The sequence below is a fragment of the Schistocerca nitens genome, chromosome 3, assembly GCF_023898315.1.
Source record: "Schistocerca nitens isolate TAMUIC-IGC-003100 chromosome 3, iqSchNite1.1, whole genome shotgun sequence".
Taxonomy (NCBI): Eukaryota; Metazoa; Arthropoda; class Insecta; order Orthoptera; family Acrididae; genus Schistocerca; species Schistocerca nitens.
This window is the reverse complement of record NC_064616.1, coordinates 756,439,126-756,454,857: the sequence shown is the minus strand read 5'-3', so window position 1 is coordinate 756,454,857 and position 15,732 is coordinate 756,439,126. Positions and strand designations below refer to the sequence as shown.

Below are 15,732 nucleotides of genomic sequence, written 5' to 3'. Positions count from 1 at the left end.
TTTTGGAGCATTACAGGCCTAGAGGGACCACTGTCACCAGTGCATCATACACAGATCTCCTAAAAAAACATCTGCGGCCTGCAATAAAATCAAAGCGACGTGGATTGCTGTCAGCAGGTGTCCTTTTGCAACGTGACAATGCAAAGCCCCACACTGTGCGAAGAACAGTTGCAACAATCACAGACCTGCATTTTGAGTATCTTCCTCATCCACCATACTCACCAGACCTTGGCCCAAGTGATTTCCATATGTTTACACCACTCAAAGATGCAATGGAAGGAAAGAAGTTCTGTTCTGATGAAGAGGTATGCCACGCGGTGCACGAGTGGTTGTGCGGACAACCAAAAGAATTTTTTTTCTTAAGAAATGTATGCACTTTGTAAGCACTGGAGTACTTGCATTGAGTGTGGGGGAGATTATGTTGAAAAGTGATACAGCTGTGTACCACTTCTGCACAATAAATAATATTTAAAAAAATATTTAAGGTTTTCATTTGACTCACCCTTGTATGTGTCAGTGAGATCTATCTTAGAAAAATGATGGACCCAAGCAAATGTAGCTAATAATTTCTCTGACAAGGAAGTAGATACAAGCCAATGTTTGCTTGAGCATTAGTGGTAGGTTTAAAATCACCACAAGTACAGAGTCATCCATTAGATTTCTTAAGTATGATCATGTGCATAATCTGCTTGTTAGTTGATACTGGGGATATAACACCCACACTTTGCAACCTATCTTGTTCTGCTTTAACTTGGTCACACATGGCAAAAGCCACTGTACACTTAGGCAGTGCCGATTGCTTTAAGGATATTTGGGTCAAGAACCCTGCTGCACATCATAATGTAGGTTCAAACAGCTATTTAAATTCTGCACTCGATGTATCAAGTTCAATGAATGGGATCACAGCTGAAAACAGATTTACCTGGCCGTGAATTTGAGAACCATAAACCACAAAAGCATCTAAACCAAAAATGTTAGTTGTAGTCCAAGAGAAGATTACAGTTTGTGATATGCAAAACAGATGTCATGGAAAGGGCAGTGGTGCCATTGATGCTGTAATCAGAACATGATTTTGGGTTCTTTTGACAATGACAGGGAGGAAAATGTTACATCAATCTCCACTCACCTTAAGATATGCTGAGGACAAACAAAGTGCTTTTGCTTGTGCACATGTACTTAGGACGAAGGCAGCTGTTCACTAATTATTGTACTAACTACTAAATCTCATATCACCAGGCTACTGGACAAATGGGACCTTGGTAAATTGGATGATGGCATTGACTGCAAGTCATCATTTGATCATGGAGCACAAAGTCAACAGACACTATTAACATCGACACCAGTGCAATAATGAAACATAGCTTGTGCTCATGTAGTTACTTCATGACCTTTGGCAACTCTGTTTTTACATTTTGTAATAATAATAATAATAATAATAATAATAATAATAACTGAAAACAGAATTGACAGCTAGAAACAAGACAAAAGCTATAAATACTTATGCTATACCAATATTGACCTACCCATTTGGAGTAGTGAAATGGAGTAACACAGACCTAGAAGCACTCAATACACTTACACGATCACAATGCCACAAATATAGAATACATCACATACATTCAGCAACAGAAAGATTCACATTAAGCAGAAAGGAAGGAGGAGGGGGATTTATCGATATAAAAAACCTACTTTATGGACAGGTAGACAATATAAGAAAATTCTTTCTAGAACGAGCCGAAACTAGCAAAATACACAAAGCAATCACTCATATAAATACATCGGCTACACCACTGCAATTTCATAACCACTTCTACAACCGTTTGGATCACATAACATCAACAGATACGAAGAAAGTAAATTGGAAAAAGAAAACACTACATGGCAAGCACCCGTATCATCTAACACAGCCACACATCGATCAAGACGCGTTCAGCACATGGCTAAGAAAAGGCAATATATACAGTGAGATGGAAGGATTCATGATTGCAATACAGGATCAAACAATAAACACCAGATATTACAGCAAGCATATTATTAAAGATACCAATACCACAACAGATAAATGCAGACTTTGCAAACAACAAATAGAAACAGTAGATCACATCACAAGCGGATGTACAATACTAGCAAATACAGAATACCCCAGAAGACATGACAATGTAGCAAAAATAATACATCAACAGCTTGCCTTACAACATAAACTTATAAAACAACACGTTCCCACATACAAGTACGCACCACGAAATGTACTGGAGAATGATGAATACAAATTATACTGGAACAGAACCATTATAACAGATAAAACAACACCACATAACAAACCTGACATCATACTCACCAATAAAAAGAAGAAATTAACACAACTAATCGAAATATCCATACCCAATACAACAAATATACAGAAGAAAACAGGAGAAAAAATTGAAAAATACATCCAATTGGCTGAGGAAGTCAAGAACATGTGGCATCAGGATAAAGTTGACATTATACCAATTATACTATCAACTACAGGAGTCATACCACACAATATCCACCAGTACATCAATGCAATACAGCTACATCCAAACTTATATATACAACTACAGAAATCTGTAATTATTGATACATGTTCAATTACCCGAAAGTTCCTAAATGCAATATAACATATACCGTACAGTTGAAAGGAAGTCACGCTTGATCAAGGTCCGCGTCACTTTCCATTTTTGACCAGACATAACGTCTGAGAAAAGAAAGAAACAATAATAATAATGTAGTGAGGGAGGCAGCTTATGCCTGGTGAAAATGGAAAAGAAATAACGATAAGTGATGCTGAGTATGATGATAAATAGAAGAATTTTAGGAACACTATGGTTCTAGATGTTAGTTAACCACAAAATAGTTAGCACCTGCAGAGTATAAGAGGGAAAAAGAGAGGTGCCCAAGTATTCCACTTAATCATTAAAACATTTTACAAACAATTTGTCTGGTTTGTGTAAATGAATTACCAGTATATGTTGGCTATACAGTGGCCATACAGATTATGTTAAGAAGAGATAAAAAAACTCAAGTTTTCTGTACATAATAACATAAGCATTAGCTTTAGAGATGGCAGCTAATACTTTTATTTTTAGTTGTTCTGCTGATTCTTCTGTACTGCAGCTCCAAACCAAGTTGCTATTTAAAAATTTTTAAAAATTGACATATATGGCATGTTAATACTTAGCAGCAGCCATAGGTACATGGCATACGAAAAATCAGTACATTCATTATGTTATTATGTACCTGATAGTTGAAAAAATTATCATTTATTCATCATCTGATGTTACTGTTTAGGTTCATGTGATATGGATTGGTGCTCTGGTGTAGGAATGTTGATAATAATTTTTGTGATTGGCTATACAATTGCCATTTACTATCCACTTAAAAGGATACTGAAGAAACATTTCAGAAAATATTTTGAGGGAGAACATTCACCTCTTATTCCTTGTTTCACTAAGCAGTGGCAAAGAAGGTAAAAATTAATTTTTTTAATAATTACATTATGTTCATAATATTTAGTTTGTCCAGAACATTTCTAAGAATTTTATATGATTCAAACAACAACCATTATGTCATCTTACTAATTATTTGTACCAAAAGGAGAATTTTCTCGAGGAAACTGTAAAATTGTGAGGAGTGAGAATGACTGACCAGTAGGCCCTGCCTACCTTCACTAGACAAAATTCCAGTACCACTAGTAGACTCACTTAGGAACAGAGAAAGATTTAACACAGCTTTCAGAACTATTAGTTCATCCTGAAGCCTATGAATTCTTGAGGAAGGAGCTAATATTTCTGAAAGATAGAAACATTTTTTTTAATCTGCTTTTTAGTAACTCCTTCATATCACATAATTCAAATGAAATAAAGGTATTTGTGAGAAACTCTATCATAGAATTACATAAATCCACGGATTATTCGTATACATGTAGACACAGGAGGAAATTGTCAAATAAACAAATTTTCTTGGAAAATGATTTGAAAAAGATTCACATTAGCTAAAATTCTTGTCACTCAACTGTTAAAATTTTCTTACTATCACCTAACACAGTAACTTTCTTAAGAATTGCTCACTACAGCTTTCCACTTCCCTGTTTTGTGATTAATAACTTTGTGTGTTTCCCTGTTGTAAATATGTATTAATCTACTCTTATGACAACTACTTCGAGAGCCCCATCACAGGTTAAGTTCAATTTCGTGAAGGTTAGAGCTATTTGTCTGAACACTCCTGTAATTTGTTAATTCACGTGCAAGTGATGCGCTAAAATTCTTATGATGAAAAAATTTCCATAGAAGTAGTCACAGACAGACAGGACTATTGGCCATATGGAATCTCCTTTTGCAGACCTAATCTGTTTTGCTGTAAGAGAACTTAATTTTATGTATGCTAATTTATTTGGCTTTCACAGCACCAAAACCATCTAACTTCAATACAGTTTTTTCAAATGGTTACCTATACTTTAAACATTTCTCAGCTGAAACTTGCTTAGGTAAACTTTTTGGCGTTTTCTTTCATGGTTTTCCATATTTTGTGCTACAATCCCTGTTAAATGCTGTTTCAACTTCTTTTCTGTTTCCCTTGGCCATAGATTAGGAATTATATGTCCAACTTATCCTTATTTTATGTCTTTTCAACTACTTAAGCTTTCTTTATATTTTACTTTCCAACTCTACAAGATAAATCTCATACTTTCAGAAGCCTTTTTTGAGCTCTTTATGCAATCACTGAACATGATTATAAGTTTACAGTTAGTGAACTTTGTAGCAGTTATATCATACATCTTTCTTGTATAATTTGCTTGAAACATGCTTTAATTTGTGGTTTTTTATTATTCCTAGATTATTCCTAGTTTTACAATCTATTTACATTTTCTAGTAACCCACGATTATACATAAAATTTAATTTCTATTCTCCACTTGTGCCATTCTGTCCATAAAATTTCTTCAGTATTTCCTCTTTCAATTGATGTCTGAATTCCTTATATCCATGTGCTTAGTGGTTCCCTGTTTCCTCCCTTCCTCCTCCCATTTCATAATCTGTCATGGCAATCTCTCCTAATCCTCCCGAACTCGTACGGGACTTGGTAGATTAATCTGCCACGAGTAATGAGTATATGGGCAAACATCTATTACTTGCAATACGAATGTAGTGGTGTGGACTTGTTGGGAATGTGGATCTCCCGGGGAGCATGCAAGGGATAAGTCCCTGCAGACGCACTATCCTCTGTGCCCACGGTGGCTCAGATGGATAGAGCGTCTGCCATGTAAGCAGGAGATCCCGGGTTCGAGTCCTGGTCGGGGCATACACTTTCAACATGTCCCCAATGAAGTACATCAACGCCTGTTTGCAGCTAGGGCGTCCATTTAATTATCATTTCATTTCTCCTCCAAATTCATATGTCCATGACATATGAGATTTTTTTTCACATGAACTCAATAACCACACTTGTCACATTCATTTACCTCCTCATGACTTCGATTCTGACCCTTTCTCATCTTGATATTCCTGAAGACTGTCTGCAATAAATAGTCCATCTCAGATTTAGTTTTGAGTTTTGTGAATAAATAATGGTGTTTCTGTGCGAGAGTGATGGCAAATTGCGAACCAGACAGGATTTCAGAACTATTTTTCTAGTTACTTATTTCATAGATGGTGCTGTCAGCCATTACATTAAGAAACATGCAACTTACAGAAACGTTATGTGGATATGATTAAAATTTATATCTAACTGCAGTTTGGGCATTAGAGAAAGATTATCACTTGAATCATGCCATATCTTAATGTTAGGTTTCAAAGATTTTAGCTCTCTCTCTCTCTCTCTCTCTCTCTCTCTCTTTCTTCCTTACTTCTACATATGTTTTTTGCTAACTGCTTGCTGGATATTCTCAAGAGGTAACTACTCCACAATTCATCTATGATGTCAAAGAAGTTATCAGAAAACTTTAATTTACTTTAGACACATACTTTTCTCTGTCAAACATTTTTATTACAATCTCAAAAACAATACTGACATCTAGTTAGCAATTATTATGCTTTTTGAAAGATAATTGTGATTTTAATTACTGATTTTCATTCATTATTATTCAGTTTAATTACATTTTGTTTAATCATATTTTCTGTAAGTACGAAGTTTTGCAAGTAAATGGTTTGTTCTTCAGCTGCATGAATAAAGCTCTAATACTTCTAATTTCTTACCATTTTTGGCAGGCAATTTTCCTATGTAGTTGCATGTTTAAGCAGACAGGCAGCTTAACCTGTATGTGCAAATGTTTGGGTAGGATGAAAATAGCATTTAGAATGGCTTCTGTCTCGTCTACAACTTTATTATTTTACTTTGCAGAGCAGTCAGGTGGACAGTGGACATTGTTCCAATGGTAGCCTTGCTAATATTTGTATTTATTGACACAAGAAATGACAGCAACAGATTAATATCACTGGCAGGCCTTGTTGTCTATGTAGTGCTTGGCTTCATATTCTCCAGACATCCTGGAAAGGTGAGATAACTAGAACTATAATAAATTATGGTTTTTTGACTGATTAAATACATTTTTGATGTATTTTCTCATTAGTATCTAACAATTTTCCAAAAGAATGTCTAAAATTTTCATTCAATGTTCTTATTTGAATGGAAAAATAATAGATGCATTCTAAATTAATTTAAAGAAGCAGAATACAAAAAATACTATAATCCCTTTTTAGAAAAGAGGCCCAAAATAAGAAGAAAAGTTTACCAAATGTGTCTACTCTGTGTTTTTTGTAATACATGGTTAAAAAAAATGCAACATAAATCATTTAAATGCACACAAAATGGTTAAGAGTCATAAACAGATTCATTGACTATTAATTCCATATAACACCATAAACTTTTCCTGAAAAAGTGTATAATCTATATACTAAGACCTTTGAGATGATAACTAAAATTATAGTGACAAGTGACTGGGAAAAGTACACTAGAATAATCATCAAAATAAAGAACTCAGTTATAAATTAATAATAATAATACTAATAATCACACAGAACATCAGGTTAATGAAGATAAAGAGAGCCTTACACAAAACACAGGGTATCTACAACAAAAAATATCTGTCCACCTCCATAAAAATTTGTCACTACAATACTGCAATCAAACCTGAGGTGCTATACGGCTGCGAGACACTGATACAACACACAAAGGGTGACTGAGAGAAGATCCTCACAGATGAAAGAAATATTATCAGGAAAATTATTGGACCAAAACTCACAGATGAAGGATACAGGCTTCACTCCAGAGACACCACAGAAAAGTTGTCCAACCTCGCGGCAGACATCAGAAAAAGGTCACAAAAATTTTCCAGCCACATCAGCAGACTCCCACAGACAAGATGCACCAACAGAATACTCAGATACACACAGAGGCTCAAAACCACTACACCTTGGATGGCACAAGTCAAAATTTATCTTGAAAAAGCACAGGTAGATTCAGTGGACATCACAGACAAAAGTGTCTGTAGACACAATATACACAAGTGGGAAGTAATGTCAGATGAGACAGCATCTAAAGCCCAGAGACCAAAGTGGACCAAAGAAAGGAAAAGGGCCTTTAGTGAACAAATGAAAGAGTACTGGAAAACAGGAAGAACAAGTAATCATAAATGCTCCACGTGGTCTCATAAAGGCCTGTAATGTGTGTAATAATAATAATAATAATAATAATAATAATAATAATAATTCTGCTACTGAAGCAGTACAGTAAGCTTTTTAAAAATAGAATGTAACTGATGTAAACATAATAATCACACTGCCAGAGACACATAAAAACTGTTAAGAACACTGTGGCTTTTGAAACTGGAGTAGGAATGCATAAGCAGGGTCAGCTCCAACAGCTGCAGACACAATAACAGATGTTGCACACACAAAGGCCTTGGAGGGTAGTGGAAAAAGAGAGGACAAAGATTATTCAAATTTAGTGTGGAGGAGAGTGAAACACAGGTGTAGAAGAGGGACTGTGAATGAAGTAGAGGCATTTGGAAGTCTAGGACTAGAGAAAATTCAGGCTAGGATGATTGAAGAACTGAAGAATGGATGGGTGGGAATGTTACTAACACTGCAGTTCGGACAAAGTACTGTTGCATAGGGGACAAGGGGAGATCTGAATGAGATGGATTGTTAAGCAACTATTGAAGTTGAGACACTTTAATGATAAGAGTGCTCTGAAATTGAATGGTCAGATTTGGCCTTGGCCATTGTGCAGTAGTAGTTATTGATATGGGTAGACAGATGTTTTGTAATCAGGCCTGTATAGATCAAAGCACAGTTACTGTAGGAAAACTATAGTCAATATTTGACATTTTTGATAGCATTTTTATGTTATTTGAGAGGAAAAGGAAATGTGCCAAACACTGGGTTTCAAAATCTCCCTTTTGTTTCATCACTCCACCTATTATCAAAACCACAAACACAGCATTATATTTCACACAGACACACAACAGGCATTATGGTAAGATGATGATGATGATAAACAGTTCACTTAATAAATTGTTGTGCAAGCTATTAAAATGTCAGCAACAAGAAAAACCTGCACCATGCCATGAGCCACACAAATCATTAGGGAAAAAAGGGTGGTAGAGTTCATGATATGAACCATAACATCAGAGAGACTGGTAGTAAAGTGAGAGAACTCGTGGATAGGTGGTGGAGGAGGGTAGAAGAGCATGTAATATAGGAAAACAGACTATACTTACTGCAATGAAAGTGATGGTCAGTTGGATCAAAAAGTTGTCAGTGGGAGCATAACAATCAGACAAAATGATGTGAATGGCTTGACTGGGATTGTATATTCTGAGGAGCATGCACAAAATTGGGTGTGTAGATGATGGTGATGATGAGCAGACACAAAATTTATCACAAAGTCTTAAAAACCATTTTTGGAAATAAAATGCTGCCATAAACCCAGAATAGCAATGTTGGTGAGTATAGACTGTGACATGAACAGTGAAAACAACAATTAATCTACAAGAAACCGGTGGTTTTATATTTAATCTGTTTTTCATTTATTTACAGAATCACTACATTTAATTCAAGATTTTCTTTTTGATATCATTCTGTCAAGCATTTAGAATATTTTAAATACTACAGTAAGTCTCCTGAATTTATGAGCTTCATGACTGCCAATTGTTGTAGCATGTAACCACACAGATGTTGGCCATATGAATTAGTGGATGAATGCAAGACATTCAACAGAAGGAAGGTAAAAAAGTGAATTGATCAAGACAAATGGGTTAAAGTGTGAATGAAGAATGATCAAAGACTGATTTGTTTCTGAGCCTGAATGATTTGTTGACAGGTTAAAAATATAAGCAACAGTATTGAAATGAGTGGAAATTTAATTTGATGGTCTCCCATAGCAGAGATGATATGATTAAGGGGTGTATGCTTCCATTGAGCAGTCTGCATAATAATAATGACCAAAAGGCTGCTGGAAAGAAATAGTATGACGTACAGATGTACTAGTTGAACATGTACTTAATTATATTGGTGCAGAGAGCGCATAGTTATTTGTGTAAGCAGTAGATTCATGGCAATTGAGTAGACAGTTACTCACCTGTGGAGAGAGAGTTGATCCTGTTGCCACACTGTCATACAGATTTGTCTGATCAAATTGATACTGGAAGCAACATAGTTATTAGCAGGTAAAAATGGTTCACATTACTATTGATTGCAGGATATAATGGGATGATAGTCAAGTGTGGAATGCACAGAAATTTAAGCTATGATTATTCATGTGAGTGACTGATGAAGAACATGTTCCACATAATACTCCACCACATTAATGGAAATGCAAATAACTGTTTTAATGCATAGTTAATTACAAAATTTGGGCATTTAGTCATCTAAATTTTAAGATCAAGCAGATAAATAGCTGGCTGAGCATTCTGAGCCAATGCAATAAGTGAAATGTGACTACAGTAAGCGAAGTTTGTTTTTTAGCACTCTGTTGATTGGTCCTACATAGCATATTACTATTTATTGGTATTTGAAACATAGTTGGCTAGTCTAAAAGCCAACAACAGAGTTTTAGAAGTGATCATCTTGGCTATGGCACTCTGTAGACAAAAGCTGGTAACTGCAATGGCCATGCAATATTATTGGTTTGATGTTTCAGGTGCGCATTTGTCAAAGGCTTTGGCATATGGTAGAGACATGTAAAATTGACTAGATTAGTAATTACTCAACAAAAACTTAAATTCTATAAGCATGATTACAAAACAAAAACAAAACATTATCACAAGTGATAACTTTTCAAAAACTTTTCAAAGGAGTCCATCATTTCTGACATGTGGCAGAAGCATCCCATTTGGATTCTAGATTGTGTGTAACATCTTGCTATAGATGAGTTGAAGTGCCTTGGAAATACAAATCAGACACAAAGCTTGCAACATAAATTCTTTCATACAAACTGGAAAATGGGACAACTGAGCAGAGCTCTTCATGAAAATAATATTTCTCTAATATTTTTGAAAGAAATCTATTTCAAACATGAAGAAACTTTTGAATCAGACAGTTGTCATATCTTCAAGTACAAAGCATGGACGATAGGAATGCAAAACTCCCGTTTCTGGTATAGCATGTGCAATTAGCAAAAGGCTTCATATATATGTTTCAAATTTTGAACCTGTAAATGGTAGGATTTTCTTTCCATCCATGTGCTGTGCAAATAAAATATATACATATGTTAACCAGTGGTATGCACTAAATAACAGCCAAAACCACAAAGACTTTGCGAATACAGGTAAATTTTGTAGCACCTATATTTCCAGAATATCTCAAGCACCATGCCATGATTCTAATGGTTGACTTCAATCCAAATGCAGGTCAAGACCAGAAATAAAAGAAGGTTGTTGGATATTGCATTGCACACAAAAATCCAATAATTTAAAATGTCTCCCTTAGTTATGTGGGAACCACAGTCTCCATCTAATGGTGACACAGTTCCACTACCTGCATAGAAAAAAATATGCTGTGATCCCCAAACACAAGTCTCTGAGTGTTTCAAATAAACTATGTCACAATACATGGAAGAATGGATGCCGAGTCCAAAAAGTAAATGAAATCTGACTCATACCATTACATGTCAGTTATTAAGTTCAGATCTATTCCTTCTAACAGAAAAAATGAACAAGCCAATCATGTGTCACTTTGATACAAAAATAGTTAGAGACAAAGAGACTGAATTCAAACAATTAATTCAACCAGTGAAAACTGACTTTATCAGCACAATAAAATAAATTACAAAAGCTGAAAAAATGGTGGAAACTTGATAGTGAATAAGCTGTGAAGGATAATTTAAACACCATTATGTGGAAACCATATTCATTGGAAGGCTGGAAAAATATAAAACCCAATTAGCACAAACAGCAAAGCTAATTTGTTAATTTGAAGAAATTTCAGAATGTAGATTCAAGGACATAAGCTGCTCCCATTTGCTTCCAAGGGAAAGACACAACTCTAGCAGTCTCAAATATACAAACCTGTGAAATACTAGCAAAATACTTTGAAGATTAAACTGTAAAAAAATCTTTAAACCCTACCATAAGCAACAAACCCATGGAATAAAACCTACTGACATGTGCCCCAAATTACAATGAGGTCAAGCAAAATATGAAGACTGAAGAATAATAAGGCATCTAGTAAAGAATCCACAGTAATTGCACACTACATAAATACTTCAGAAGAAATGGTACATATCCAGCATAAGACCATTTTCAGCACTAAAATCAACATAGATGAAAATTTTTTAGTGATAATAAGGGCAACCTTAACCTCTATGAAGTCAAAAGTTAAATTACAAGGATGGTTCTCTGAACTCTTTGAGATTAATGCAACAGTTAAATTGTCACCACACTTGTTGAAACTGCATCCTGGAGAGCTATACAGGAGTGGCATAATACATTGTAAATAAGGGGCTTGTTCATACAATTGAGGACTGATCAGAAATACATGACTGTGATTACAGATAATTTTGAAGCTGCAACAGAGCACATTAGTGTTCTGAAGAAAGTAGTTGAATAAACAGGATTACACTTATCCTCTGAAAAGACAGAAGTAATGTCAAGCTTCAAAAATATATGAGTCAATCAATTATGCCACTAAATTTCAGTATCTGTGTGAAAGAACCCAGTTATAATGATGTTGATAGAGATACCTTAACACCATGAGACATGAAAGTGGACTGCATCCCAGATCATCCAAGAAAACAAAACACACTTCAATAAAGGCAAAAATTCACCATAGTAAACATTCATCAAGTCAATACCTCTGTATGAGTCCAGATGTCTTGCTTTGCCCAAAATATGTTTACTTGATAAATTAGAATGAAAAGTGAGACAGATTTTACAAAAAAATATTTGATTTAGATAACAAAAATGAGATCTATAAAGACACACTCAAGAATAGAAAGCATCACAGATAGAATGTATAAATCCAGAGTTTGCTTATATGGCCATATAAAACAGATGGACAGCTAGCAGTGGACTAAGAGAATATGTAACATCTTTGATACAAAACGGAAAACAGCAGTTCCTTGCTAGATGAATGATAAGAAAGATTTTAAAATAGTTCTAATAATGTTTACTGCAGTGCATTTTTTGAATTCTTGGTGTTAATTTTGTAAGAAATGAGTGTACAACCAGAAGACACATATAAGTGACACTTCCTAAGAACACTATAATGACTTTTTCCAGCCATCAAGAGGGCAAATGGTGTGAAGTGGACAGATTAAGACCACGTACGCCACAGTGTGTTGAGGGAAAGAATCTGGTTCAAGAGGAAGATGGAAAAATGTGAAAATGCCAAGGAAGGCTTATTGTGGTTCCTAACTGGCTGATTAGAATAATAATAATAATAATAATAATAATAATAATAATAATAATAATGGCAAAAGTAAATACATCATTTTGCCTACGTTTTACAACTTTTTACACTGCTGGCCATTAAAACAGCAGCACCATGAAGTCAGCAGTCAACAAACATCAAATTGGCATGAAGTATATTACATGCTTGGATATGAAAATGTTTAATATGCTGCCTGAGAGGAAAAAGCAAAGCTCCCAGATGTGTAGGAGGAAATGAAATGAAACTTCACAGTTTATTTCAGTGATTACAAAATTGAGTCCAATTTACAAAGAATTTGGCAGTCTGAGCCTCTTTATTAGTAAAAAATTGTATCCTCTCTGGCCTGGATGCAAGCTGGCACTGACAGTTGTAACTGGTTCTTGATATTTTGGATACAGGCGGGACAGAGTTCACATTTGAGCTGGTCTCACACATGTTCTACAGGTGACAGACCTGGGAATCTCGCCAGCCACTGGAGTCCTCAGCATTATGCAGAAATTTTGTAGATACATGTGCCAAGTGTGGATGAGCATTGTCCTATTGAAAAACAGCACCACAAAGTGTTGCACAAGATGTAACAGATGAGGATGCAGGACATTCATGACATATTCGTGTGCTATTAGAGTTCCCTCAATCATTGCCACTCATAACCTAAAGTCACACACAATGGCTCCCACACCATGACACTAGGACTAATGTTACTGTGTTTCTCCAAAACGCTGGAAGAATGAAAACATTCCACAGATCACTTCCCTACTCACCAATGGTGGTCATCTTGGGAAGCACAGAACTGTGATTCATTGCTGTACCCTATGTGATGCCATTCATCCGTATTCCATTCCTCCCAGTCATGACACAACTCCAAACACAGCTGTTTGTGTTGCGGTGTTAATGGAAGCCTATATATGGGATGATAATTCCCTAGTCCAGTTGCTGCTAGTCTCTGACCAATGGTGTGGGATGACATCGAATGTTGCAGGGAATCCATTACGTGTTCTCACATAACAGGCATAGATGTTGAGGGGTTACAGTGTGCTTGATGCATAGTTCAGTGATTGTCCCTCATGGTAGTAACACATTGTCAACCAGAACTTTGATGATCTTGCCCTCGTATTCCCATGCAGTGCAAAATTTGACCACTGTCACATCCGAATGCCCCATACATCTGGATTTGCATGTTTTTACCAGCCAGCTAAATGGTGACCCATAGTGAGCTGCCTTTCAAACTCTGTCAGGTGCTGACAATGCTGTCTGAAATGGGTCTGTGGTACCTAAATGTCCTTCACACTGATTACTCATCATCTTCCACTGTTTATGCCCCTTATATATACTACCAGGCCTGTAACAACACTAAACATGATCAAGAGTACTGCACTCTGATGGCCATTCTACTTCTCACAGAGAAACTGCATTTATAAAGATCTACATCCACACAGATGGTGTATTTCAGCACAAAAACACAAAGTATGCAGGGGTAATGCCATCTTTCTTTTTCTTTCCATTGGCACTTAATCCATCTAATATGGGCTCTGCTGAACTGAAGTTTTGACAAATTTATTTTGTTTAACTTTACAGCTAAATTCCCTTCCTGTTGCTATAATTGTCAGTTACCTAGTTGGAGGAAAGTCTTGTGTGCCATCAGAGTGTGAACTGCGTAAACTTAGCACTGAGTGAGATTGTATTTTAAGTGTTTGTGTATTGTATGTTCTGAGGTGAAATGTGGGAACCAGCGCAACACTTGCCTAAAGGTGTATGGGAAACCACCCAAAAACCACACTCTGGCTGGCCAGTGCACCAGCCACAGCCATTAATCCACCACGAGTATCCAATCCAGATCTGGCAACCCTTCCTGTCTCACAAGCTAGCACCACACATTACACTACATGGGCAGATAGGAGTAATACCATCTACATCCTGTATATAAAGAAATATTAAGCAGCAGATTTATCAGTTGGTAATTGCATTTGAATGTTGTTTATTAGAAGATCATGTTATGTGTTGTGACAGTGCCACGAGATTTAAAAGTGCCGCTGCGTCAGTATGCGAACACGGCGATAGCGGCGCTCCACAGCTCGGCCGAGCGCGGGAGCGCCACCTGGCTATGAACGGCGCCGGCCGCATGTCACGGCACGGCAGTTGAGTGACAGATACGGAGTTGGTAGCATGTAACCCGCTATTGTTTCTACGTTTGTATATCCACGCAATTTATTAGTGATTAAAGGTTATAACACTTTTTGGCGACAAGGTCGGATGTTTTTTTTCCTGTGTTGTGGAACTGTGTGTTCGTGTAGGGGCAGACATGGAACAGCTTCTGCAAGCGCTCATTGAACAACAAACACAGCTGACGGCTGCTATTCAGGCGTTGTCGATGTCGCTTACTCATCGTCTGTCTTCCTCTTCTCCGCCTCCGTTCCCTCCTTACGACGAGGCCGCTGAAGACTGGGAGGATTATGAGAAGCGTTTGCGACAACACTTCTTGGCTTTCGGCGTTGTCGACGCTCCTATGTGTAAGTCGTTATTTCTATCTTGGATTTCCCCACGGATCTATCAGCTGCTATCTCAGTTAGCCGCTCTGCGGGAACCTGCCTCTCTGTCCTTCCAAGAAATGTGTGACTTATTGTCTAACTATTACCGAAAAAACACCCACGTCGTTGCCGCCCGCGTGGCGTTCTACCGGTGTCGTAAACAGCCCCATCAATCTTACCGGGCTTGGGCGGCGGAACTACACGGTTTAAGTAGGAAATGTCAGTTTGTCACGGACACTCATCATGAGTCTTATGCTGATTCCATGGTTAGGGACGCTATTCTACGGCTTGCTCCTGATAAAGAAGTTCGGCAACATGC

The 15,732-nt window shown here is 36.7% G+C and overlaps 1 protein-coding gene across 1 annotated transcript in view; it reads left to right on the top strand.

The window, feature by feature from the left end:
* Positions 1–15,732, top strand: part of LOC126248752 (solute carrier family 28 member 3-like) — a 464,899-nt gene that overhangs the window by 331,854 nt on the left and 117,313 nt on the right. The window contains exons 6-7 of the mRNA XM_049950094.1: positions 3,313–3,490; positions 6,359–6,512. Of these exons, the coding sequence (XP_049806051.1) occupies positions 3,313–3,490; positions 6,359–6,512 (332 nt within the window). The remainder of the gene's footprint in view (positions 1–3,312; positions 3,491–6,358; positions 6,513–15,732) is intronic.